Source organism: Chlorocebus sabaeus, chromosome 24, assembly GCF_047675955.1.
Source record: "Chlorocebus sabaeus isolate Y175 chromosome 24, mChlSab1.0.hap1, whole genome shotgun sequence".
NCBI lineage: Eukaryota > Metazoa > Chordata > Mammalia > Primates > Cercopithecidae > Chlorocebus > Chlorocebus sabaeus.
In genome coordinates this window covers 11292131-11317624 of record NC_132927.1, presented here as the reverse complement: position 1 = coordinate 11317624, position 25494 = coordinate 11292131, and the positions used below count along the sequence as shown (strand labels likewise).

General features: G+C 43.0%; 1 protein-coding gene across 4 annotated transcripts in view; it reads left to right on the top strand.

The window, feature by feature from the left end:
* BAZ1A (bromodomain adjacent to zinc finger domain 1A) overlaps positions 1–25494 on the top strand; it is a 231106-nt gene that overhangs the window by 89858 nt on the left and 115754 nt on the right. For 2 of the 4 annotated variants that reach the window (XM_037983884.2, XM_007986467.3), the window contains exons 1-2: positions 12447–12556; positions 13035–13205. In XM_037983884.2, coding sequence (XP_037839812.2) covers positions 13093–13205 — 113 coding nt within the window. In that variant the 5' untranslated portion in view covers positions 12447–12556; positions 13035–13092. Of the gene's footprint in view, positions 1–12446; positions 12557–13034; positions 13206–25494 lie in introns of those variants that run through there. The other 2 variants (XM_073010925.1, XM_073010924.1) reach the window with 1 other exon arrangement.

The window sequence follows — 25494 nt, the reverse complement described above, 5'->3', positions numbered from 1 at the left end:
TCAAACTACTAATCAAAACTACACATAGTTGTAAAGTTTATATTATTTAGTGATAAAAAAAGGAGAGTGATAAGATGATACATCTGAGGGAATCAAAGTGAAGGAAAAACATTTTTGGAAGATCAGGGAAGCTTGAATATGTTAGTAGGCCAAAAGAAAAGAGCAACCAAAGGGAGGAGATACTAAGGAAGTCAAGGAATAAGCTCCTTGAGGTTGAAACAAATACGATCAAAGGCATAGATATAACCTTGGAGAGGAGAAAACAATAGGGAAGGAAAAAGGGATGTGGTGAAAAAGAAAATTGGGTTGAGAACAGAAGTTCTATTGAATGGCTCAGATTTTGTAAATAAATTAGGAGGCAAGGTGATTGATTGCTGAGAGCAAAGGTGAGGCTAAGAAAGGAAGACTAGGTTGGAGGCTTGAGAAAAATGAAAAGAAGTTCGGAAAACCTGTTATAGGGTGTTCAACAGAATGTCAATACGAGATGATGTAAATGGAGTTTCGAGTGTCAGCAAAGGCCCCTAAGATTAGAGAGCGCATTGTTGTACTATCTAGCAATGATCAACCCAGAAGAAGGAACGGAGAAAACAAATGCTGGTGGTTACTCAGTGGCTCAGTGAGGTATTCTGGAGTGCCGAGGAGGGTCTTGAGTGTCTTGGTACTTGAGCTGGGTGCCTGAATAGAGGGAAGAGTATAAAGAAATGTATTTGTTCAGCAAATAATTACCTACTGTATATCTGTCAACTCTAGTAGATTTTGTTATCACATTTCTGGAAACAATCCCCTAATCTATAGACTGAATTTTGATTTCTGTTTGTTTTTTGTTTGTTTGTTTTGTTTTTTGTTGTTGTTTGAGTCAGGGTCTTGCTCTGTCACCCAGTCTGGAGTGCAGTGGCACAATCTCAGCTCACTGCAACCTCCACCTCCCTGGTTCAAGTGATTCTCCTGCCTCAGCCTCCCGAGTAGCTGGGATACAGGTGAGTGCCACCAAACCTGGCTAATTTTTGTATTTTTAGTAGAGGCGGGTTTCGCCATGTTGGTCAGGCTGGTCTCGAACTCCTGACCTCAGGCGATCCACCCACTTTGGCCTCCTAAAGTGCTACAGGTGTGAGCCACTGTGCCCGGCCTGATTTCTCTTTTGATTTTAGAGCCTTGTCTTCCAGCTGCCTACAGGGCAGGTCTGATTTGATGCTTCATATCTAAAACTGAATGCTTCATCTCCCTCCCGAACCTAATTTAATACCTTGTTACCCCATTTCTGTTCATGATGTTATTATCTTTCTGGTCTCCCAAGCCTGAAACCTTTGAATCATCTCAGACTTTTCCTCTCTCTTCCTTAGTGTATCATCAAATTATGTCACCAAATATTTCCTCTGAAATATTTCTCCTGACTTTTCTTCCTTCCATTGTCAAGGCAATAATTCAGGCTTCCTTTCACTTCGTGCTTGTACTTCTATGCCTTCTCAATAAGTTTTCCTACCTCCAGGCACTACCCAGTCCAGTCAATCTTACATACCACTCCCTCCCAGATTAATCTTTATAAAATGTCAGTTTAGGGTGTCACTTATCATCTCAAAAATCTTCTAGGAACTGTGGCAGAGTCCTCAAGGAAAGAACAAGACCCCAGAGGATCTCATATTCCAATGAGAATGGAGGCAATTAATGTTGTGAGGAAGAGATGTTGATTTAGGGAAGGCCTCCCTGAGGAATGACAAGAGAAGAGAATGGATGAGAGGAAGCTGGGAAATACCAGGCTTCAGGGAATAGATTGAGGGAGAAGAGGTGATGCCAAGGAGACTCAGCACAGTTCAGGGAGTAGGAGGAGAATCAGGACAATCTGTATCACAGAGACCAAGGTAGGACAGGATGCCAAGGAGCAGATTGAGTGACTAAGGTGGACTCTTTCCTGGAGAAGAGTTCTTTGGATTTGTCAATTAGGGTGTCAGAATCAAGAGCAGCTTCAGGGGGATGTAGGGAGTAGAAAGGCTATAGTGAGTTGGAAAATAAGGAGAAATAAAAAACACAGATTTCCTTCTTAAAATGTTGATTGAGAACAGAAACAGTGCTGAGGATTGCAATGAAATAGGCCTACACTAGTTTACAGCCTAAGGGCAGAGATCTTAGAGGTGAAGGAGAGGTTGATATGAGTTAGAGGAAAACTGACTGATAGAGCAAGATCCCTAAAGAGGTCTGAGGAGATAGAATCCAATCAGGAAAAAAGTCTTTGTCCATTTATAATCATCTTCTTACTATATACATGCAAATTTTGTATATATGTTATGGTTGTATATGGCTAAGGTAATAGTGTATTATGAAATGACTAGATGAATTTTTGCAGCTTGAAGGGGGCTCTAGAAGCTGGAAGACCTTCTAGAGACTTGGTGTGTGGCCCCCTTTCTTTTTCAGAAGGAGCAATGTCACATCTCTGACTTTTCTTCAACCATCCCATCTCTCTCTAACCATAGTCAGGAAATGTTCTCCACTTTCAAGGATTTATGTGATTAGATTGGGTCCACCTGGGTAATACAGGCTACCCTCTCTATCTCAAAGTTCTTTTTTCTTTTCTTTTCTTTTTTTTTTTTTTTTTTTGAGGCAGAGTCTGTCTCTGTTGCCAGGCTGGAGTGCAGTGGCACGATCTCGGCTCACTGTAACCTCTGACTCCTTGGTTCAAGTGATTCTCCTGCCTCAGCCTCCCAAGTAGGTGGGATTACAGGCACGTGCCACCATGCCCAGCTAGTTTTTGTATTTTTATTTTATTTATTTTATTTTATTTCATTTTTTGAGACAGAGTCTCACTCTGTCGCCCAGGCTAGAGTGCAGTGGCTTAATGTCTGCTCACTGCAACCTCCGCCTCCCGTGTTCAAGCGATTCTCCTGCCTCAGCCTCCAAAGCAGCTGGGATTACAGGCGCCCACCACCACGCCCAGCTAACTTTTGTATTTTTAGTAAAGACAGGGTTTCACCATGTTGGCCAGGATGGTCTTGAACTCCTGACCTCATGATCCACCCGCCTCAGCCTCCCAAAGTGCTGGGATTACAGGCGTGAGCCACCATACCCGGCCTTTGTATTTTTAGTAGAGATGGGGTTTCACCATGTTGCCCAGGATGGTCTTGATCTCCTGACCTCATGATCTGCCTGCCTCAGCCTCCCAAAGTGCTGGGATTACAAGTGTGAGCCACCGTGCCTGGCCTTAAAGTTCTTAAGCTTAATCACATCTGCAAGTTTCTTTTGCCATGTAAGTTAACATATTCACAGGTTATGGGTATTAGGATGTGGACATCTCTGAAGGCTGTTATTCTGCCTGCTAGTTAACATATTCACAGGTTATGGGTATTAGGATGTGGACATCTCTGAAGGCTGTTATTCTGCCTGCTACACTGGAACTGAGTATGAAGTCCTTATTTTAAGAGGAGAGTTTGAAATGGGTAAAAGAGGGGCCAGGTGTGGTGGCTCATGCCTGTAATCCCAGCACTTTGGGATGCCAAGGTGGGCGGATCATGAGGTCAGGAGTTCGAGACCAGCCTGACCAACATGATGAAACCCTGTCTCTACTAAAAATACAAAAATTAGTCGGGCGTGGTGGCACACAGCTGTAATCCCAGCTGCTCAGGAGGCTGAGGCAGGAGAATCACTTGAACCCAGGAGGCGGAGGTTGCAGTGAGCCGAGATCACGCCACTGCCTGGGCAACAGAATGGGCAACAGAATAAGACTCTGTCTCAAAAAAAAAAAAAAAAAAAAAAAAAAAAAAAAAAAAGAAAGAAAGAAAGAAAAAGAAAAGAAAAGAAATGGGAAAAAGAAAGGTGCTTAGTAAAGATAAATTTGGTTTTTGTACTTGAATCGGGCAAGACGCTTATTCTGGTAGATAAACTGGCTCCTAGGGGCCATGAATGTGGTGTCTACATGCTGAGAAGTGATTGAGAAACAGTTTACTGGTAGCTTGAAATGAAATGATCTTTTTTCAGCTGAAAAAAAGAAATTTCAGTTGTGGTAAGGAAATGAGATGGTGTTTCAACACAAACTTTTTTTTTTTTCTTTTTTTTTTGAGTTAGTGATGGAGTCTTGCTTTGTGGCACAAGCTGGCCTTGAACTCCTGGCCTCAAGCGATCCTCTTACCTTGGCCTCCCAAAATGTTAGGATTATAGGCGTGGACCACCACACCCAGGCCAAACATTTGAATTAGAGAAAATAGAGCGGTTATTATGACTTCTGGCTTCCAGGTATAATGATGGCAACAAAAAAAGGAGAAAATCCTAAATGTTTTTATTTTATAGGAACCTGTAGTATTAGCACGTTTTACCAGGAACTCTTAGGTTAGAATTTAGCAAAAATACTTTCAGACCTGGGTTCTGAATTCTGTCTTAGTTCTATCTCTCCTTCCATAATGGCCAGGTAGTCTGTGGATACAGGCATTGCAACGTGAGGATTCTTCTTCGTAAAGCACATTATAAGTTATTGGAGTCAAAACAGTTTTTATGTCTGATTATTCCTTATATGTCTTATTTTTAAAAATAATAATGAATCTATCTGGTTGAAATAGTATGATTTGTTTTGTAAATTGGTAAATAACTATAAACGTAGATAATCTAGATAGAATTTTTCAGAAATGTGTAATCTAAATTCTATTTCAGGTTAAGATGAAAGCAGCTATCTGACTCTATTTCTCTCACAATAATCAAATTAAATTTGTAATTTATATATCCATGTAACCATTCATCCGTCCAACAGATATATAGTGTCTTGGGAAAGACACTATGGTAGGCCCTGTAAAATATTTAACACAGACATTTTTTACTTTCTATTTGCAGTTCTAAACTTTATATTTCTAATTGTGAAATGAAATATTTTATTACATCAGCTATCTGTCCTGACTTGCCTCTTTACCTTCTAACCTCTGTACCTTTAAATTTTTTATTCATCTGTCAACAGTGAAAAGTTTCTCTATCATCCTTGTCTCCTAGCCACCCCTTTCTCAGAGGCAACCAGTGTGTTATTTTCTTATATATCCTTCCAGATGTTTATCAGGCAAATATATATTATATTTTTAAAAAAACATACACACTTTTCTGTACCTTGTGTGTGTGTGTGTTTTACTTCTTTCTTTCTTTCTTCTTTTTTTTGAGACAGAATCTTACTCTGTCGCCCACGCTGGAGTGTATTGGTGCGATCTTGGCTCACTGCCACCTCCACCTCCTAGGGTCAAGTGATTCTCCTGCCTCAGCCTTCTGAGTAGCTGGGACTACAGGCACGTGCCACCATGCCCAGCTCATTTTTGTATTTTTGGTAGAGATAGTGTTTCGCCATGCTGGCCAGGCTGATCTCAAACTCCTGACCTCATGATCCACCTGCCTCAGCCTCCCAAAGTGCTGGGATTGCAGGCGTGAGCCACCATACCTGGCCTTTCAGTGTAGTTTTAATTTACACTTTTCTTGTTACTAAAAATCTTTTTATTTTTATTGTTAAGGCAGGGAGGGTCTCATTCTCTCTCTCAGGCCGGAGTGCAGTGGTGTGATCTCAGCTCACTGCAACCTCCACCTCCCGGGTTCAAGTGATTTTTCCACCCTCAGCCTCCCAAGTAGCTGGTACTACAGGCATACGCCACCACGCCTGGTTAATTTTTGTATTTTTAGTAGAGACAGGGTTTCGACATGTTGGCCAGGCTGGTCTCAAACTCCGGACCTCAAGTGATCTGTCCACCTCAGCCTCCCAAAGTGTTTTTTATGTTTGAAAAGTCATTTGTGCTTCCTTTTCTGTTTCTCTTGGGTTATTGTGATTTATTATTATTATTTATGGGAGCTCTTTATATATTAGGGAAATTAGCCCTTTGTCAGTGAGTTACAAATGTTTTTTTCCCCAACTTGCTATTGTCTTTCAACTTTGTGGTAGCTTTTTGTTGTTGTTGTTGCTGTTTTTTGAGGCAGAGTCTTGCTCTGTTGCCCAGGCTGGAGTGCAGTGACATGATCTCTGCTCACTGCAACTTCTGCCTCCCAGGTTTAAGTGATTCTCGTGCCTCAGTCTCCCTGAGTAGTTGGGATTACAGGAGCCCACCACCACACCTGGCTAATTTTTGTATTTTTAGTAGAGACAGCATTTTACCATGTTGGCTAGGCTGATTTTGAACTCCTGACCTCAGGTGATCCGCCCACCTCGGCCTCCCAAAGTGCTGGGATTACAGGTGTGAGCCACTGTGCCTGGCCTGTGTTAACTTTTATATGCGGAACTTTATTATTTTATTTTTATTTTATTTTTGAGACAGGGTCTCATTCTGTTGCCCAGGCTGGAGTGCAGTGGTGAGATCTTGGCTCACTGCAGCCTCAACCTTCTGGGCCCAAGTGATCCTCCCACCTCAGACCCCTGAGTAGCTGGGACCACAGGCATGTGCCACCATACCTGGCTAATTTTTGTGTTTCAGTAGAGATGGGATTTCATCATGTTGCCCAGGCTGGTCTTGAACTCCTGTGCTCAAGTGATCCACCTGCCTCAGCCTCCGAAAGTACTGGGATTATAGGCATGAGTCACTGAGCCCAGCCTAAGTTTTTATTTTGTAGAATTATATATTGTGTATTTTCTCTTATAAGTAGACTTTCCTTATTTTGAGAGAATTTTTTTTTTAATCTTCCATGGTTTTCGTTAGTACTTTTATGATTAACAAACCTTAATCATTATAAGTTCTAAATTGTTCAGTGGATAGTATCGAGTTCCCTGTTTCAGTTTATATCTGAGCTAGATTAGCAAGTCAGTCCTATGGAAATATAGAATAGTAGTAAAAAACTTGGATTCTGGAGTTGATAAGACTTGAATTCAGGTGTTCCTGTTTCTGAACTGTAAGGTTTGGGGCATGCTACTTAATTAACCTCTCAGAGCCTCACTGGCTTCATCTGTAAAATGGTGATAAGTACATCTTAGTTTGAAGTGAAAATTGCACGAGATGAGATGATTCCCTTAAAACCCTTAGCACAATCCTTGACGAGTTGAAAACATTCATTAAATGTAAAGTGTTACTGTGATAAAGATGATGACCATAGACTACTCTCTCAACTTTTACTACCATCCCATAATTCATGACTCTAATCAGAAGGGGTTGAATAAAAAGATGTATTCCCAATGTGCTCACATTACCACTTCAACATCAACAGTCCGAGCACAGTAATTCTCAACCTTGGCAGTCCATTAAATTACCTGAGTAGATTTTTAAACTCCCAGTGCCTGGGTCTCTATCCCAGAGACCTGGGGCCTGGATATGGCCCAAGTGTCAGTATTTTTCAAAAATCCTTCAGGTGATTCCAATGGGCAGCCAAGTTCTAGAACCACTATTCTAACACTAGGCCAGTGGTTTCAGATACAAAGGAAAATACATTCATTGCTTCTAAATAACAGTACTGTATATAGAAATCTTTTATGGGTAAAATGCCATGAATTCATTAGAAAGACATTAAAAAGAACATAGAAGAGACAAATGTTAGAGATACGTGAGAAAAGGAATTACAAAACTAAAGATGTTCCTTGTGTATATTTGTAAGGCATCTTTCTCAGAAAAGCTTAAGGCAGCTCTACTGTAAGTACTTTTATAATATTGCTAAGTGGTAAGGGAAATGAAAGTTTCTATAGATGCGTTAATGGAAGCATGGTGATAGGTCTCATGTCAGCCGTCCAATTAGACAAATTTATGATTTTTTTTTTTTTTTTTTTTTTGAGACGGAGTCTCACTCTGTCACCCAGGCTGGAGTGCAATGGCATGATCTCAGCTCATTGCAACCTTCACCTTCCGGGTTCATGCGATTCTCCTGCCTCAGCTTCCCGAGTAGCTGGGATTACAGGTGCATACCACCACGCCCAGCTAATTTTTGTACTTTTAGTAGAGACGGGGTTTCACCATGTTGGCCAGGCTTGTCTTGAACTCCTGACCTCAGGTGATCTGCCCGCCCCAGCCTTCCAAAGTGCTGGGATTACAGGCGTGAGTAGCTGCACCCAGCCTATGATTTTTATTTGCTTTCCTGGATGATTCTCAGAAATAATTATTTCTTTACTTTTTATTTTTTAATGTTAAAGACATAGCTGCAACAAAAATAATTATTTCTAATCATCAGTAATATAGCTTATCCCTATATGAGCACTTTAAGAAGGATGTATAATGGTATTTTAGCTCATTAATGGGGTGGGAGTAGGGTATATAAGAAAATTAGCTATTATCGAATCCAAAGAAAGAGCAGTGTGGTCTAAAGAGACTGACTGGACAAGGAGACTCAGGAGGCCTGGATTCCAGTTCCTCAGCGTCAATTTCCTCAGGTGCAAAATGGAAGAATTAACAGAGTTCCCAAAGGTTTCTTTCAGGTGTAAGTGATTACTGTCTCACTAAACCACCTAAGTATAAAGGCTTTCTTATGTTAATCAGTCAATATTAATAGAAGCTGCAGGAAAATTGTTCTAGCTCCAACTTTAAAAATTTATATTCCGGGCCAGATGCGGTGGCTCATGCCTGTAATCCCAGCACTTTGGCAGGCCAAGGCGAGTGGATCACCTGAGATCAGGAGTTCGAGAGCAGCCTGGCCAACATGGGGAAACCCCGTCTCTACTTAAAATACAAAAATTAGCTGGGTGTGGTGGGAGGCGCCTGTAATCCCAGCTACTCAGGAGGCTGAGTCAGGAGAATCACTTGAATGCAGTAGGCGGAGGTTGTGTGAGCTGAGATTGTGCCATTGCACCTCAGCCTGGGTGATAGAGCAAGAGTCTGTCTCAAAAATAAAAAATAAAACTTAAATTCCAGTCTTTTTTTTTTTCTTTTTTAATGGAGTTTTGCTCTTGTTGCTCAGGCTGGAGTGCAATGGCGTGATGTTGGCTCACTGCAACTTCTGCCTCCCAGGTTCAAGTGATTCTCCTACTTCAGCCTCCCAAGTAGCTGGGATTACAGGTGTGTGCCACCACGCCCAGCTAATTTTGTATTTTTAGTAGAGACGAGGTTTCACCATGTTGGTCGGGCTGGTCTTGAACTCCTGACCTCAAGTTATCCACCTGCCTCAGCCTCCCAAAGTGCTGGCATTACAGGTGTGAGCCACTTGGCCTGGCCCATAGTCTTATTTTGTCTTTACTTCTAAGGCAGTATGTGTCTCCAAATTGATATTTTAATCAAACTATGTCTTGATAATATTATATTAATATATGTCCTGCCTAACTAGAATATTCACATTTTACGTGTCTTCATGCTGAAGGATGACTAATGGAGATTGATGGGGTTGTCTCTTGAGACCGGTGAGGATATGTTGGAGCATGAGTTCTCTGTTGCCCTTCAAATCACGCCCTGTGGATGACTTCATTTAGGACTGATCCTAGGGTCTTCCTTCTACATTTTATTCTAATCTTTTCTACTTCTCTTTTTGCATTATATTTTTCATGATCATCAGGATTCACATAATTCTTGTATTGGTTGTATTTGCATTGTCTCTTTCCTATAAGATTATACATTTTTTGAAGCCAGGATACATTTATTTACATTGTATCCCTTACATGAGCTAGTACAGTGTCTTGGCACACAAAAGGAGCTTGACAAATGTTTAATTAAATTGTTAAAAATTAAATAATTTTAATATCATTGCTTTCTCTTTTTTTGTGCCACTTTAGCTTTCAGTTTCCTTGACAATATTTCCAAAAAATTTTTTTACACCAAGTCCTATGTTATGACAGGATTCTTTAACTACTTTCTGAATACAGCAATGAGCTTTTTATTCTCAAAAGCCAAGAAGTAGTAATTAGCAAAGCAAGGAAGAAATCATGATACGAAAATGCAGAAGTAGATCATAAATTAGGTAAACTTTTAGTTATGAAGGCGTAGAATACTTTAAATGTTATTTCATGAGGTAGTTTAGGTAGTCTATTCATTTGATTATTATAAACACATTAAAACTAAACTTTTGAACATGTTAATTATAATTTTCTAAACTTACATTGTTCTGAAATAACAATGAACCGTATAACATTCATTAAATGTCACAAATCATTAAAATAAACCCTATGTATATAATTCAGAGAAATGAGTTATGACAGTATTGAAATTTGAGTATGATTGTGAGAAAACTGAGTATGATAGCTTTTGATGGAATAAAATTTTAAGCTAGTATAAGAAAAAATCCAACTTAAATATTTGTATTTAATAATAAAATAACGACTTTAGATCATGATTTGAATGACTTATTGAACAGTAAGATCTAGTAAATATAAATACTGAAGTATTCAGAAAGAATTTCGTCTTTATTTAGCTTAACTGTTAAGTTGGGATTTTGAGTTGTGGGGGTGATGATGCTTCAATATAGGTTGAAAATTATCCATTCTCCCAGTCCCCCTTTTGAGTTTACCTTTCTGGGCTCTAAATTTTTCACCTCATAGATCAATAAAAATACTTCCTTTTTTTTTTTTTTTTTTGAGCCGGAGTCTCTGTCTCCCAGGCTGGAGTGCAGTGGCGCCATCTCGGATAACTGCAACCTCCGCCTCCCGGGTTCAAGCGATTCTCCTACCTCAGCCTCCCGAGCAGCTGGGATTACAGGCACCCACTGCCATGCCCAGCTAATTTTTGTACTTTTAGTAGAGACGGGGTTTCACCACGTTGGCCAGCATGGTCTCGACCTCCTAACCTCATGATCTGCCCGCCTCGGCCTCCCAAAGTGTTGGGATTACAGGCATGAGCCAGCGCGCCCGGCCTAATGAATACTTTCTAGGCAGGGAATTCTAACTTGTCACTCAGTATACTAGTTGGAGACAGGTTTAAAACCCCAAATCTTGGCCGGGCGCCGTGGCTCACGCCTGTAATCTCAGCACTTTCGGAGGCCGAGGCGGGCGGATCACCTGAGATCAGAAGGTTGAGAACACCCTGGCCAACATGGCGAAACCCCGTCTCTATTAATACAAAAATTAGCTGGGCGTGGTGGTGTGCGCCTGTAATCCCAGCTACTCCAGAGGCTGAGGAAGGAGGATCGCTTGAACTCAGGAGGCAGAGGTTGCAGTGAGACGAGATCTCGCCATTGCACTCCAGCCTGGGGCACAGAGTGAGACTGTCTCCAAAAATAGAAAAGAAAAATAATCAAATCTGTAAACTCTTATTTGAAGAGTTTATCGATACTAAAGTATATACTTACTACTTACTGAGAGCATTTCTAACTTCTGTGACTTCTGTATAGTAAGGTGCATTAATAGTATTAATGAATTTTAAAACACCCAAAGAATAACGCCTTTCACAAATGTTTGTTAGGTGTATGAACAATTAAAACCAGCCTGAAAGATAAAAAATAGTAACTCTTGATTTAGATTTCTTACATTTTCTGCTCCAAAGTACAAATGAACTTAAATTTGAAGTTATAAAACGGATCCCACATTGTTTCTGTAATTATCATTTCGCAGTATTGGTAATAGGAATAACGTCTTTGTCAAATAACAGCTCTTAAAACTAACTTTGTCGAATAACCGTTTTTAAAACTAACTTTTAGCTTCATTCTTTCATATTAATTTCAAATAAGCAAATGTTAAGGACAGTATCAAAAAAGACTTTTAAAACACATCCAGTGAACGTTCTGAGTCACTTCTAGTTTCGAAAATTGTATTGAATTCCAAGGTCACATGTATTATGTACATTAAAATTGTTTCCCTAAATAAAAATTACTGATATGGGAAAGTTGCTTTAGGGGAATTTTCGCTAGTAAATCCGTAATCCTTAAAATTCTAATTGAATTAAACATTGATACTTTGCAAATATTTACAGCATTGTAAATATTACTTTTTAAAGGTGTGTTAGTTTCAAGAATGTTGGGGTCCTACAAGCATGATGACACTTTGTAACACATTTTTTTTTGGTCTTTTCCTCTGCTCTCTAAACCTTTTAATTGCCATAAGTATTAAATAGAACTGATGTCAAGGTATCTTCTAGTTCAAAACGGATGTTTACTAAACATGCAAAGTATTTTTAGAGATATGGATTCTAATTTGGAAGAAGAAAAATAGCAACAAATTATCTTATTCATTTCTTTTCTCGTCTTTAAAATACAAGTTAAATCGTAATTGGAATCCCTTTTCCCATCGTGTAGTCAAGCGTCGGTGGCAGACTTCAAGGATTTACTTTGTTAGCCATGTGTTTATGAACCGCCAGCGCTTTCCCTAGATCTTTTGGCTGATAATCTCAAACATGGAGGATGCTTCTGAATCTTCACGAGGGGTTGCTCCATTAATTAATAATGTAGCTCTCCCAGGCTCTCCGCTGTCTCTTCCTGTATCAGTGACAGGCTGTAAAAGTCATCGAGTAGCCAATAAAAAGGTAGAAGCGAGGAGTGAAAAGCTCCTCCCAACAGCTCTTCCTCCTTCAGAGCCGAAAGTAGATCAGAAACTTCCTAGGAGCTCCGAGAGGCGGGGAAGTGGCGGTGGGACGCAATTCCCCGCGCGGAGTCGGGCAGTGGCAGCGGGAGAAGTGGCGGCCAGGGGCGCGGCGGGGCCGGAGAGAGGCGGTCCCCTGGGAGGACGGGGTCTCCCCTCGTTGCCTTTGTAGTGGAGAAGGTGGACAAGTGGCAGTCGGCGTGCTCGCAGGTGAGGGTCGCTCGGGAGCCGGCCGGGAAGTGGAGGCAAGCCGGGAACAAAGCGGAGCGGCGCCGGGGTCCGCCCGCGGCGAGCGCCCTGGCGGCGTTGGGCTGACCCGCCGGCCGGCCGGCTGCGCGCCGAGCACGTTGTGAGCCTGGCGGCTGCGGCGGCGGCGGGCGGGGAGCCGGCGCTGGGGGAGGGGGCCGCGGCCGCCGCTCCCGCACTGCCCCCCGCGGCTGGGCGTCCTGCCCCATTGTGAGCCAGCGGCAGGGCGAGAGGAGGCAGGACGCGCTCGGGGGGCAGGGGCGGCGGCGGCTCCGCTCGCTCGACGCCCGGGCAGCGGCAGGAACGAACTCGGCTCCGGTAGCGGCCGCGGCGCGTCAGTCACACAAAAGGCAGCCGAGCTTCTCCCGGCGCGCGGACCGGCCCACGCTGCCGCCGAGCGCTCCCCACCTTACCGGCTTTCCTTTCCCTCCAATTTTGATAGGGAAGCGGGGCCGGCGCGGGCGGCCGAGGGTCCGGGCGAGCCCGCGGGCGGACGGGAGATGCCGCTGCTACACCGAAAGCCGTTTGTGAGACAGAAGCCGCCCGCGGACCTACGGCCCGACGAGGAAGTTTTCTACTGTAAAGTCACCAACGAGGTCTTCCGCCACTACGAGTAAGAGCCGGGCAGGGTGCGGGGCCGCGGGGGGTGTGGGGACTCCCTCCCCAGCGCCCTTTTGTCTCTCTCCTTTTCCTCGCCCTGGGCTTCTGGCGGGGCGACTTGAAAGTGACGGGTGGCCCCGGGCCCGCGGTTCTCTGCCTCCTAGCCTCCACTTGGAGAACGCGCGGGGCCAACTGGCGGCGGCGCGCGTGGGGAACGCGGGTTGGTCGTGGCGGAGGAGGCTGGGGTCCCCGGCCGGCCTCGGGGACCGCTCTTAGCCTCTGCTGTCGCCCTCCCGCCCTCCTTGCCGCGGGGCGGCGGAAACTCCCCGCCTCGCCCCTCCCCGCCGCGGCCACACGCGCACTCCGGGGCCAGTTCCGGGATCCCCTCCCGGCGGCCAAGGGGATCCCCGCTAGGGTCAGCGACGTGGGGCCGCAGTCCATGGGTCGGGGGAGGGAATTCCTGCCCCGGTGGGCAGGAAACGGCTGGGCTGGGCTTCGTTTTCTCAGTCGGGAGTGGGGTCTGACGTTGGAGCTGCCTGGGGTAGGGGAGAGGAGCGGAGTTGAGACTCGTTCTAGAAGGGAAGGAGGGAGCGTCCCTGCGGGCCAGGGGTGGAGGGCGCGGGACGCGAGAGCCTCCGCAGGCGGCCTCCCGTCCGGCGCTGCTAGGCCTCGGAGTGCGACGGGAGCCGCGCTCTCTGTCACCGCCTCTTCTTGGTGACTAACTCTCGTCTCCGGGGAACTCAGCGTCTCCGCCCCCGGGAGATCAGTGAGGAAGAAGTCGCGGCTGGGCAAGGGGAAGAGGAAGGGGGAAGAAGCAGGGCCTTAGGCGCCCCTCGTTTTCACTTTCGCGTAGCCGGGAGCGCGGTGGAGGGTGTTGGGGGAGGGGGTTAAGACAAGTTCAACTCCAGACTCAGCCAGGCGCAGCTTTATCCCCCTGCGCATGTGGGCTGCCTGACATGTGCCACTCGCTATTGTTTTGATAAGAACGCGGAGCTGCTGCTGGTGTAGTTTCAGCTCCTACATTTTCAGCCCGTCGCTTAATTTATCCCAAGAGATCTGGTCCTGCGACACGCAGCAAGATGGTGTGTTTTAGCGTCTTGTGTTTAAACAGGATCTCTAAGTGAGAACCTGACTTGATCAATCACTCCAAGAGGGTGATCCTCTCTTTTTCTTATGCTTTATTCTCTCCCCTCAAAAGGAATCCCTTTGTGACTTGGAAACCAAGTGTAATAGCAACCAAGTAACGTCGCGTGTAAGGCACCTTTTCTGAGTGGGGGCTTGACCGAGGGAGGGTTTTGGGCAAACTGCACCTAAGAAATCAATAGTGAGGTTAGAAAAGTTCGTTTGAGCATTTATTTTAAGTAAACGTTTTTCTTCAGCTCCACAGAAAGGGTTTCACATTAAACATGTTATATCTAGAGAATAGAGTGCTTTTCATCAGACAGTACTTTTAAGTAGGAGTGTACGTCTCGCTCTGTTCCTGTAGAGACTTGTTTTGTTACTCAAATAGAGTTCTCATAACTAGTTAAGTGAACTTGGATTAGGTAATTGGATAAGGATTTTTTTTTTAAGGATTTTAAAACTACAGGCCTTGCTAACAATTATGATTAAAAAGAAAATTGAGAGTACCAACAAAATAGTAAATAGGCTTAAATTTCAAATTGTTTTCTCCTTCCATATAAGCAAGGGGCTTTTCTCACCTTAGAGGGTAGGATGAATATGGCTGTTATCCTTTGTGAATTAAACATTCTTAATGCACTTTGGTTCTTGAGCCGAATTATTCTCACCTTGGAGAAATCTGAAATGCTGAAATACAGAAGATTTTTCGCATTCCAGAACTATCTATCTTCCATTATTTTTATTTATTTGCTTATTTTGAGACAGGTTCTCGCTCTGTCGCCCAGGCTGGAGTGCAGTGGCACAATCTTGGCTCACTGCAGCCTCGACCTCCTGGGGTCAAACAATCTCCCCCACTTTACTACCTTAGCCTCCTGAGTGGCTGGGATTGCAGGTGCATGCCACCACTTTGGCTAATTTTTGTATTTTATGTAGAGACAGGATTTCGCCGTGTTGCCCAGGCTGGTCTTGAACTCCTGAGTTAGGTGATCTGCCTGCCTCGGTCTCCCAAAGTGCTAGAATTACAGGCATGAACCACCATGCCCAGCCGTATCCTCCATTAATATCAAGGAACTGTATTCTTTGTAGTCTTAGGGCATTTAAACATTTGAAATAACTGGATTTTTATTTTCAATTTTTTTTTTTCCCCCTTGTGCTGAAGTGTTTGGGCTTTTGGAAATTACAAGCAGTCCCAGAGAGATTATTGCTTTGGAGGCAAAGGTATTTGACCATTTACCTTGAATTAAGGAGTATTGCTGATGGTCTTACGTTTCTATGACTGAATGGAAAGAATTTTGACAAAATTGGAAGAAGACTGCCTTTTAATGATAAATTTTGAATTACTTTCTGTTTCTCACAAATGATTACAAAGAGATCTTTCCAAAAATGCTTTTGTGGTAAGTAGTATATGGTGGTCTGTAGTATGGTAACCTGACCTTTGGAACAACTCTGGAAAAACTATGAAGGAAACCTCTGCAGGCTGCTCTATTTTTGAGACAGAGTCTCACCCTGTTGCCCAGTCTGGAGTGCAATGGGGCAATCTCGGCTCACTGCAACCTCTGCTTCCCCGGTTCAAGTGATTCTCCTGCCTCAGCCTCCTAAGTAGCTGGGATTACAGGCACGTCCCACCACGCCTGGCTTATTTTTTTTTTTTTTTCTGTATCTTTTGTAGAGACGGGTTTCACCCTTTTGGCCAGGCTGGTCTCTAACTCCTGACCTTGTGATCCGCCCACCTCTGCCTCCCAAAGTGCTGGGATTACAGGCATGAGCCACCATGCCTGGCTGGGCTGCAGGCTCCTCTTAACACTGCTTATGGAGTAGCCCTAAAAAAAAAAACAAAAACAAACAAAAAACCTGTTTTCACTTGTTAAATCACCAATTGGTTTATGTGAATTTGTTTGAAGACTAGCCTTTCAGTGCATTATTTTGAATATTTTTCTTTTGTATTTGCCTTGAAGACCACTATGCTCGCTTATTTGCTTGCATTTTTTATTTCTTGAATAGAAGTTTCTCTAATCAGTCTAAAAAAGGTTTTCTACACCTCCTAGCCTTATTCACTTCCCAACACAATACAAAGTAACTTTTGCCTGTAAATGTGGTTAGTAGAGGTTGCCAGTGACTGTGTTTTTTAAATATTTTGTTTTGTTTTATTTTATGTTAATTTAGTTTGAGACGGAGTTTCACTCTTGTTGCCAGGCTGGAGTGCATTAGCATGATCTTGGCTCACTGCAACCTCTGCCTTCCAGATTCAAGAGATTCTCCTGCCTCAGCCTCCGGAGTACCTGGATTACAGGCGCCTGCCACCATGCCCGGCTAATTTTTTGTATTTTTAGTAGAGACAGGGTTTCACCATGTTGGGCAGGCTGGTCTCGAACTCCTAACCTCAAGTGGTCCATCCGCCCTGGCCTCCCCAAAGTGCTGGGATTACAGGCGTGAGTCACCGCTCCTGCTTGCCAGTGACCTTTTAATTGCTAGTTTTCTGTCTCTATCTTACTTGATATTATAGCCTGCTTCCTCTTTGTCCTTCTAAGCAGCAATGGTCACCCCTCCATTTATCTAGTGTAGCATGTCCTGTTATTGCCTTGTCATGCAATGTATTTGTTGCCTCACCTTTTTATTTTTATTTTTGTTTATATTTTTATTTTTTTGAGATGAAGTCACGCTGTCTCTCAGGCTGGAGACAGTGGCCCAATCTTGGCTCACTGCAACCTCCACCTCCCGGGTTCAAGCAGTTCTCTGCCTCAGCCTCCCAAGTATCTGGGATTACAGGTGCCTGCCACCACGCCCGGCTAATTTTTTTTTTTTTTTTTTTTTTGTGAGACGGAGTCTTGCCGTGTTGCCCAGGCTGGAGTGCAGTGGTGCGATCTCAGCTCACTGCAACCTCTGCCTCCTGGGTTCAGGCATTCTCTGCCTCAGCCTCCCGAGTAGCTGGGATTACAGGTGCCTGCCACCACACCCAGCTAATTTTTGTATTTTTAGTAGAGACGAGGTTTCATCACGTTGGCCAGAATGGTCTGGATCTCCTGACCTCAGGTGATCCACCCGCCTTGGCCTCCCAAAGTGCTGGGATTACAGGCGTGAACCTCTGCACTTGGCCTATTGCCGCACATTTTGTCTTTTCCAAGAACCTGAACTCTTTGAGACAGTGACTGACCAGGATGCATCCTCAGTGATTAAATAGCACAGACTCCTTACTACATTCTCCTTAACTAATTGCTAACTCTTGATTGACCTGCTTTTTCATAGGTAAAGAAGACTCAATAGCACATCAACTATAGACAAATGCATAAGCTAAGGTGCATAATTTAGTCTTCTTTTTTTTTTTTTTTTTTTGAGACGGAGTCTCGCTTTGTTGCCCAGGCTGGAGTGCAATGGCGTGATCTCTGCTCACCGCAACCTCTGCCTCCCAGGTTCAAGTGATTCTCCTGCCTCAGCTTCCCGAGTAGCTGGGATTACAGGCATGTGCCACCACGCCCGGCTAATTTCTGTATTTTTAGTAGAGACAGGGTTTCACCATGCTGACCAAGCTAGCCTCGAACTCCCGACCTCAGGTGATCCGCCCGCCTCAGCCTACCAAAGTGCTGGTATTACAGGCGTGAGCCACCGCGCCCGGCCAATTTAGTCTCTTAAATATGATTTATTCTGGCTGCGTGCAGTGGCTCATGCCTATAATCCAAACACTTTGGGAGGTTGAGGTGAGAAGATCACTTGAGGCCAGGAGTTTGAGATCGGCCAGGTCAAAATAGTAAGACCTTGTTTCTACAAAAATAAAAATATTCTGTAATTTTGGCAAGCTGACAACAATTTTGTTTATTTTTGCTGTGGATTGTTAAAAAATGGAACAGTCAGGTCTGAATACCAGAATTTCTAGACTTGTGGGATAGGAAAATGATTTGTTGTATTACCTGGTGACTTAATCTCATAAATAAAATAACTTATTTTTTTTAGCCATGTAGACACTTGGAATATATTTCCCAACTTTGAGTGAGTCCAGCCTTCCATACAAAATGTATAACTCTCTTCCACAACATCACTAACAGGTGGTCGAAATTATGTTTCACCCTGACTTTTCATTGGAAGAGGTTTGACTGGCTTATAAGGCATCCTGTTTTCATTGTTCATCTGCTCTCTTTTGTTAATAAGTCAGTCCTTTCAACAGCCTCCTTTTACAGATGAGGAAACTGAAGTTGGGGTAGGGAGTAAATCCAAGATTACAGAGTCCAAAATTATTTTTCTAGTAACTGATAATGCTAGAATCGAACTCACATCAATTATTCTAGAATTTATACTCTTTTTACTGTTTACTATCACATAGTGCTATTATGGAAAATTCTTCCTAATATCTGTTGAAGTATGCACTAAGAAAATAGGGGCATTGCCTGGAATTTAAACTGGCTGCCTAGATTTTTGTGTAGATACCACTGTGTACTGTCTTCTTAGACATTTGGTTTTTTACTATACCCCAAGTGATTAAGCTCTAGGTATTCAGTGGACACATCAGAACATCATCAATTTATAGTAGGGGGAATGTCTTTCATACTGACCAATTCTTATACTGATGGTCAGTTATGTGTGAAATCTAGTTATAATCACAGGCTGTTTGGTGAGCATGGGGTTTTCAAAGGAAGTTGGATAATTTTTCATAGCTAGTGTCTTTAAATGAGATGTTTAGCTCCTCTTTAAGGAATAAGCCTGCCACATGGTCCTGATACTTGGATCCATGAATCCTTTTTTCCTGGTTGGTATAGCAGAGATTCCTAAATGCTTTTCTTTTTGAATTTTATCTTTTGTCTACTTAGCAGACATGTACTTAGTTTCAGATGTTTTAAATACATTTTTTCTTCAGACAGAATACATTTATCAGTTATTGCAATATTGTAGGTTGTAGTAACAACCTACCCCAAAACTTAGTGGCTCTAAATAACCCATTTTATTTGTTCCCTATTCTGTGGATTGCCAGTTTGTTTTCTGCTGGTTTCCTCTGTGCTCACTCACTTAGCTACAGTCAGCTGGAGGCTAGGCTGAGGCTGGTTGGAGTAAGAGATAGCCTCGGTCACAGGTCTGGGAACTCAGCTGGGATGGTTTTAGTTACCATGTGGTCTTTCAGCCTCAGAAAGAGGCTGTTTCACATGGTGGTCTTAGAGTTTCAAGAGGGTGAGAATGGAAGTCACTCAATATAATTTCTTTATTGTTTTGGTCAAAACAGATTACAAGGTCAGCCCAGATTCAGGAGGTCATGAAATAGACTGTAGCTTTTGGTGAGAAGAGCATGAATGTCATATTTCAAAGGAGCCTGCACACCTTTAGCCCTCTTTGCAAAGTCTACCGCAAGCAGTTGCTAGAATTTTATAGTTGGGTCATCTGATTGGATTTTGAGTGCTCACTGATAATCTAATGTATGTTATCCATCAAAACACAATGAAAACCATCCTGAGAACTTGTGGACATACCTTGTTGTTTGCCCTATACTACCTATAATAATGATTCAAAAACTCTTTCTTCCTAGAATTTCTGTTGTTTCCTATACTTGCCCTCAGGAGCTGACAAGAAGAAATATCTTCAGATGTTTGAGATAGTTCTGTCTCTTTCTGCTCCCCTTCCAGATGTCTAACTTTCTCTCTTGAAAACATATGTGTTTTTCTGACATTGTTTCTCTACCATACTGGTTATTCTTCTAGGATCTCTCTGCGCGTGTCGTACTTGAACAATAAGAATTGATAATATCTATTGAGTGCACTTACATTTTAGGGGCATTTGCTAAGAATTATCTCATTTTCTTTTCTTTTCTTTTTTTTTTTTTTTTTTGAGATGGAGTCTCGCCCTATCGCCCAGGCTAGAGTGCAGTCATGCGATCTCAGCTCACTGCAAGCTCTGCCTCCCGGGTTCATGCCATTCTCCTGCCTCAGCCTCCCTAGTAGCTGGGACTACAGGCATACACCACCATGCCCGGCTAATTTTTTTGTATTTTTAGTAGAGACGGGGTTTCACCGTGTTAGCCAGGATGATCTCAATCTGACCTTGTGATACACCCGCCTCGGCCTCCCAAAGTGTTGGGATTACAGGCGTGAGCCACCTCGCCTGGCCTGATTTTCACATTAACATTCATGGAGGAACCAAATTTAGAGAGGTTATGTAACTTACCCAGTTGCATTCAGAGAGTAAAGCTGGGATTCATTTTTCTCTCTCCTTCATATATATATGCATATATGCGTACACATGCATACATACACGGAGAGAGAGAGTGTGTTTTGGCCCCTAAGTAGAGTACACTTTGTTTTTCATCTGAATTGTACTTCGTTTCTGATTTTTTTTTTTTTTTTTTTTGAGACAGAGTCTCACTCTGTCGCCCAGGCTGGAGTGCAAGGGCTCCATCTCAGCTCACTGCAACCTCTGCCACCCTGGTTCAAGCGATTCTCCTGCCTCAGCCTCCCGAGTAGCTGGGATTACAGGCTCCTGCCACCGTGCCCAGCTAAGTTTTATATTTTTAGTAGAGACAGGGTTTCACCATCTTGGCCACTCTGGTCTTGACCTCCTGACCTCGTGATCCACCCACCTCGGTCTCCCAAAGTGCTGGAATTACAGGCGTGAGCCCCAGTGCCTGGCCTAGTTTCTGATTTTTATGTCACAATTTAATCTTCCCCTACTAGGTTTTTAGTTTTTTAATTTTCCCAATACCCAACAAATTAATAGTATGTTGCACTTTGTTCCTCAGTTTGTTCACCAGAGTGTTGGTTGACTTCATATTACAGGTGTGTTTTTAAGAAAGTACCTTGTCACTCAGCAATTTTTCCTTATGAAATAATGGTAAAGAGGAGGGGTCATCAAATTTTTTCCGCAAAGGGCCAGATAATCGGTATTTTAGGCTTTGCTTGGCCATAGGATCTCTTGTACCTATCCAACTCTTTATCCAACTGTGCAAATGTAGTGAGAAAGCAGTTACTGACAACACCTAAAAATGTGGGTATGGTTGTGTTCCCAAAAAAAAAAAAACTACAAAAGCAGATGGAGGGCAGGATTTGGTCTCCGTGCCAGTAGGATGCTCACCTTTAGTGAAGAGGATGATTGAAAGTGCAGTCATAAATCTGACGTTAATAACCTGTATTAGCCTAGATTTACATTCATATAAAAATATTTTTGCTCACAATAGTAAAATGTATTTTTTGTAAGTTTCAATAGTTATATTCTTATAATGTAGAAATTGAAGAGGCATTGTAACCAACCCCCTAGAATTCAGTATTAACAAATTCTGCACATTTAAATGTGTATGATAAATGGGTAAAGTGTGAGTAGAATTACAGAAGTGGGAGAAAGTGAAGGTGTGTAATGTTAGAGATGGTGCTGTGCCTTTCGTGGGTTATGAGTAGGGGAGAGATGACCCTTGGACTTTTCTCCCTTAAAATGGCCACTGTGGTAGTGTGTCCTGCCTCCTTAGGGTAGGTCTTTGTGCATAGTGAAGCTATAATGTAACAATAACTTTGTAGAGTAAATAGACACAAAGGAAACAAATGGCACAAACATTTTGTAGGAGATAGTAGAAACCTTAGGGTGTAAAAGGGCAGCTATATATCACTGGTTTTGTTTTGGCATTTGTGCCATTGTTCTCCTTGGTATTTTTAGGCAGTGTTAAATCTAAATTGTGTTTGTTGCAATTCACTGCGTTTAGCTGTCCCCCCGCCATGGCACGAAATATCCCATGCGTGGGATATTTCCTACTCAGTACCTCAGGCACTTAGCTGCTGTGGCTAGAGCTGTGCTGTCTAGAACAGGAGCCATTACTTGGCCAAATAGGTTATTAAGTTCTTGAAATATGATTAGTTCGAATTAAGATAGGCAGTAAATGTAAAATATACATTGGATTTTTTTTTTCTTTTTTTTCTGAGACAGAGTCTCGCTCTGTTGCCCTGGCTGGAGTGCAGTGGCACAGTCTCAGTTCACTGCAACCTCTGGCTCCTGGGTTCAAGCGATCCTCCTGCCTCAGCCTCCCCAATAGCTGGGACTACAGGTGTGTGCCACCACGCCCAGCTAATTTTTTGTATTTTTGGTAGAGATGGAGTTTCACTGTGTTAGCCAGGATGTGCTCAATCTCCTGACCTTGTGATCTGCCTACCTCGGCCTCCCAAAGTGTTGGGATTACAGGCATGAGCCACCATGCCTGGCGGATTTTTTTTTTTTTTAAAGAAGAATGTAAGTAAAGTATCTTGATTTTTAAAATGTTTATTACATATTGAAATGAAATTATTTTGTGATATATTGTTATTTTTATTTTTAAAATTTTAAATGTGACCACTGGAAAATTTAAAATTATACATGTGACTAACCATTCTATTTCTACTAGCACTGGCTTACAGACTGAAGTATAAGATATTTAGATTTGAAGTATAATTTTCTTGAGCAGTACTTAGTATTGTTTAAGTTATTAAAAGTATACTTCATGTGATGGATATCCCAGTTACCCTGATTTGATAATTACACATTGTATACAGGTATTAATATGTACAACTGTTATATATCAATTTTAAAAAGAGGAAAAAAGCATACCTATGTACATTATGTGCTAATTATGTATTGGCTTGAGAAGCTAAATCTTACAGATACATTTGTTTCTATAGGAAAAATTTAGAACTTTTTTCTTCTTTACTTTTTTTTTTTTTTTTTTTTGAGACATTGTCTTACTCTGTCACCCAGGCTAGAGTGCAATGGTGCGATCTTGGCTTACTGCAACCTCGGCCTCCCAGGCTGGAGTGCTCCTCCTGCCTCAGCCTCCTGAGTAGCTAGGATTACAGGCATGTGTCACCACGTGGACCTGGCTGATTTTTCTATTTTTAGTAGAGACTGGGTTTTGCCATGTCATCCAGGCTGGTCTTGAGCTCCTGGGCTTAAGCATTTTTCCTGCCTCAATCTTCCAAAGTGGGATTACAGATGTGAGCCACCGTGCCTGAACTAGAACTTTTTTAAGAAACAGGGCTGTGCTCTGTCGCTCAGTCTGGAGTGCAGTGATGTAATCATAGCTCACTGCAGCCTTGGACTCCTGGGTTCAGCCTCCTGAATAACAAGGACTATAGATGTGCGCCCCCTGGCTAATTTTTTTCTTCAATTTTTGGTGGGGACAGGATCTCACTTTGTTGTGCAGTCTGGTCTCGAACTCCTGGCTTCAAGTGATCCTCCTGCCTCAGCCTGCTGAAGTGCTGGGATTACAGGCATGAGCCATCGTGTCCAGCCAAGACCTACCTCTTAACATCACTTTCCCCCCCAAAAAATTCTAATAGTAGTTTTAAAAATCTTTTTTTGCCCTCTGAATTCTTCCCTTCCCTTTCTCTGAATTCTTAGGATATCTGCCTTCTATCTTATAAGGATAACTGTTTTTTACTTTGTATTTTTGGTGATATACACCCATTATTTCCTGAACTAAACGATACTTCAAAACAATCTTCTTTGTACTGAATTAAGAGCCATGTAACTTGGCATATGCATGTTATTTCTGTAGATCTCATTTATGTTAAGGTATGATTAGTTTCTCTTGCTTTGTTTCCATAGATACCTTTTTAAAAAGTAGTTCTATAGACATGTACAAAGGAAACAATCTAAATGGAATTGCTCCCACTTTTTGGAGATCAAGCTAATAGAGATAACCTACACAGATAGATGTACTAACCAGGAAATAGGCATATAACAGTTGAAGTACTTTTAGAATGATGGGAGAAGTAAAGATTTCAGGAAGGAGAAAAAATTGAATAATTATTTATATGGTTACATATAATTACAGAAAAGTAGAACAAAGTATAAAACAGGAAAAAATTTTACCTGTATCTTACCACTTAGAGGCAGCCATTGTTAATCCTTTTGCATATGTATAACCGTATGCATATATATAAAATTTTTTTTTTCAGACAGTCTCACTCTTATGCTGGAGTGCAATGGCATGATTGTGGCTTACTAGCCTTCAACTCCTGGACTGAAGCGATTCTCCTGCCTCAGCCTCCAGAGTAGCTCGAATTACAGGCTCATGCCACCACAGTGGGCTAACTTTTTACATTTTAAAAATATTATATTGGCCAGGCACGGTGGCTCACGCCTGTAATCCTAGCACTTTAGGAGGCTGAGGTGGGCAGATCACCAGGTCAGGAGATCAAGACCATCCTGGCGAACATGGTGAAACCCCATCTCTACTGAAAATAACAAAAAATTAGCTGGTGTCATGTGCCTTTAGTCCCAGCTACTTGGGAGGCTGAGGCAGGAGAATCCCTTGAACCTGGGAGGCGGAGGTTGCAGGGAGCCGAGATCGCGCCGCTGCACTTCAGCCTGGGTGACAGAGTAAGACTCTGTCTTAAAAAAAAAAAAAAAAAAATTGCACCGGGTGCCATGGCTCACGCCTGTAATCCCAGCACTTTGGGAGGCTGAGCTGGGTGGATCACGAGGTCAGGAGTTTGAGACCAGCCTGACCAACATGGTGAAACCCCGTCTCTACTAAAAATAAAAAAATTAGCTGGGTGTGGGTGAACACCTGTAATCCCAGCTACTGAGGAGGCTGAAGCAGGAGAATCACTTGAACCTGGGAGGTGGAGGTTGCAACGAGCTGAGATCATGCCACTGCACTCCAGCCTGGGTGACAGAGTGGGACTCCACCTAAAAATAAAAAAAAATTATTGCAAAATGATATATGAGTAATGCTAATTAAAAAAAATTTAGCCGGGCGCGGCGGCTCATACCTGTAATCCCAGCACTTTGGGAGGCCGAGGCGGGCGGATCACAAGGTCAGGAGATCGAGACCACGGTGAAACCCCGTCTCTACTAAACATACGAAAAATGAGCCGGGCGCGGTGGCGGGCGCCTGTAGTCCCAGCTACTCGGGAGGCTGGGGCAGGAGAATGGCGTGAACCCAGGAGGCGGAGCTTGCAGTGAGCCAGGATCGCGCCACTGCACTCCAGCTTGGGTGACAGAGCGAGACTCCGTCTCAAAAAAAAAAAAAAAAAAAAAAAAAAATTTAAACAGGGCTGAATGCGGTGGCTCACGCCTCTAATCCCAGCACTATGGGAGGCTGAGGTGGTGAATTGCTTGAGGCCAGGAGTTCGAGACCAGCTTGGCCAACATGGTGAAACTCCATCTCTACTAAAAATACAAAAATTAGCCAGGCATAGTGGTATGTACCTGTAGTCCCAGCTACCTGGGAGGCTGAGGCACAAGAATTG